General features: G+C 46.9%; 1 protein-coding gene across 1 annotated transcript in view; it reads left to right on the top strand.

Annotated features, from left to right (window-relative positions):
- PHALS_00966 (uncharacterized protein) overlaps positions 1–96 on the top strand; it is a gene marked incomplete at both ends in the record, with an annotated part of 801 nt that extends 705 nt beyond the window's left edge. Inside the window, one exon of the mRNA XM_024730742.1 lies at positions 13–96. Coding sequence (XP_024580989.1) covers positions 13–96 — 84 coding nt within the window. The remainder of the gene's footprint in view (positions 1–12) is intronic.
- Between the last annotated feature and the right edge of the window lie 2,650 nt (positions 97–2,746).

Raw genomic sequence — 2,746 nt, 5'->3', positions numbered from 1 at the left:
ATAGTTAAATAGATTCTTGACTCGACTGGACTTGGAGAAAATGTGAATGATCCAGATAATTCGTATGAGCCTATCTTTTCGCTAGCTTGGCTTTAGTATAGCGATCTTTTGGGGAAAGTTGGTTGATGCATGCAGTTGATTGGTAATTTCTCCCAAACAAAATTGGTTTTGAAACTGCGCAGACCAATCGCCGCGCGCTATGAAAGGCGCCATTTGAGAAAAATATCGGTATAATGTCACAAGTTCTAACTGCACAATCAGTTGATTATGAAAAATTAGTCATCAAAAAAATCATGTTGACCAACAGAATTTTTTTGTTATGATGATAATTAAAGTACTCTTTATTTTTCTTATTATCATGATTGATATTCGAAAATATTCATGCGAACACACGGTCAGTCCGCTTGAAATTTTTTGACCCTGATTAGTCAGCTATGCAGCTGCTTGTAATTTTGAGCGCAAAATGCAATGGTACAGAAGAATACGTGCAATTTATGCGCCAGGACAAAGCTGAGTGATTTGCATGACTAGGTTTCTGAATCCGCTGAACATCAATAACTTACAAGCTGTTACTTATTAACGATGACAACGGCGCATAACACAAGTCTACGTGTAGCGTCCCCTTTGCACAATCCCAATTTCTTCTTCATTATAGCGAGCTTCGCGCGCACGCAAATCCATGTATCTTGCACAGGAACCATCTTCACAGGCGCCATCAAATCGTTCAAACACTCTTTATTCAGTTTCACTCTGACCTATTGGGATCAAGATGTACGATGACACGTCGATCAAGATTTTTGGATTTTTGATGCAATCCCGGAATAGCTCTTTACATCTTCCGTGCCAGCGTGTTCATAATCTTTGCCTACCGTAGCTCACCATGTTGACTTATGTAAAATTGTTGTTGCGCACCTCGCACGAGAATATCCTTACTATACAAGTTCGCGTTACCACACACACAGAGTACAGAATCGTATGCTCCATCTAGGGGCTAGCCAAGATCCTTCTATATACATGATGCCTCGCGAGGATGGATACGTCGACCCTGTTAGACATACTCGAAAAGAAGTGACAATTTTGTACCTGTTGAGGCCGAGGTTGAAGGAACCCAGATCCGAGGATAGGGTTGCTTAGCAAGATAGGTGCAATTCACATCGCAGGTTTTTTTGCTTGTCTTTGTCCCAGGCGGTATGACATCTTTAAAAGCCCTGATTTTTCAGAACATCTGCAGCGGGGCTGCCGTAGCTTTGCGCCCGAAGAAGCGTAATTTAGGTCACCGACCTTATGTTCTTCACAAGAACCAGTACGAGTGTAGCGGATCGAAATCCGCTACCTTCAAGAGTAGTTAGAACCTTATCCCAAGGCTAAAAAAATTTTCGATTTAAAATGTAAAACTGTATTTATTTGTTTTATCTGCGGCAAAGCCACCAAATTTTAAATGTTTAGATTTTCCTAAATATATAGTAAAATTTAAATACATGCATAACTACTGGCAACCCAGCCACGTACCGTATTCTTATTTGGGTGCGGTCACACCATGCCCATCTCGTGTGACACACACCCCTGTTGCCAGGGAACGTGTAACCCCATTACACTCTCCCCTATTAAGATTGAGAAGATTTACATTTCTAATCGATTATTGCCTCAACAAGGCTTGCGTGTCCGCTATACACTGCAACTTGGATCGCTGGAACAAAACGACTTCCGTGGTCAATGAGCCCTGTGTCAATGACACTGTAGTCACCAAGTCACGCTGATTCTGACTGCGCACACGGGCAGAGCCTAACCTCGACTTCCGCACGCGGTGCAATGTCGGTCAGTGCGTCCGCGGCATCGAGGGATGTAAATAGTAGACTCGATGAGCCCGAGCGTCGCGTGCCGCGCACGCTATCAGTGACGAGTGACCTCTAAAGGTTGTGGAGGTGGTCGATCACGAGTTTGACACTCTTTTCCGCGTGGGATGATGAGGAAGGCAAGCCGCGCCTTGCGGACCCCATGTCCGTTTCTTGACCTCTCCTCACCTAAGGGACGTGGTGTCATCACCAATGACCTCGAAGAGGCAAAGAAGCGGCAGCTGGAAGCTGCCCGTTAGGCGGCCATGATGCGCGCCCATCACCGGCCGGTCATTGACCCTCTTGTAGAATATGGCTTCCGCCCGGCGGATCCCACTGTGGAAGCGAAGGACGCGGTAGCTCGACCGTTACGCCTCCACATCATCGGGCCCCCGGCCATTACGGAAGATTACTTTGCCGAACGGAAACCTCTTCGAGCTCGTTTCTTGGTTTCACAAGAATTTCTGTTGGAAGCTTTTCGCACTCGTCTGCGTTCTAAACGAGGTGGCTCTCGTGTACCCGCAATGCGGACAATATCTGTAGTGCTCGCCTTTGGTGAAAGAGCTACAGATGACGAAGAATTCTTTGAGCGATGTGTGCAACGCCACCGGGAACTTCCTCACTGTATAACTTACAGTTGAGCCACAAGGGAGTGGACGTGCATGTGGAGCGACACCTCCGATTTGAGCTTGCCAAGCTCAAGGCACGCCGTCGACTTCCTTCAGATTGTCTTCCTGCGACGTATGGGATAACCCCTAACGCTCCCGCGAGCTCTGTGTCTGCGACTGCAAGAGCTCAGGGCCACAACTTGAGCTCAGCTCATGGCCCTTCTACTTCCCTGGCTACTGCCAGAAAGCGCCGGGTGTTTGATGACGCTCGACGTCCTGATCCTTCCGATCATAAGCATTCACGGC

Source organism: Plasmopara halstedii (genome assembly GCF_900000015.1).
Source record: "Plasmopara halstedii genome assembly, contig: Scaffold_1211, whole genome shotgun sequence".
Taxonomy (NCBI): Eukaryota; Oomycota; class Peronosporomycetes; order Peronosporales; family Peronosporaceae; genus Plasmopara; species Plasmopara halstedii.
Note: the sequence above shows the minus strand (reverse complement) of the source record. Positions and strands in the feature narration are given on the sequence as shown.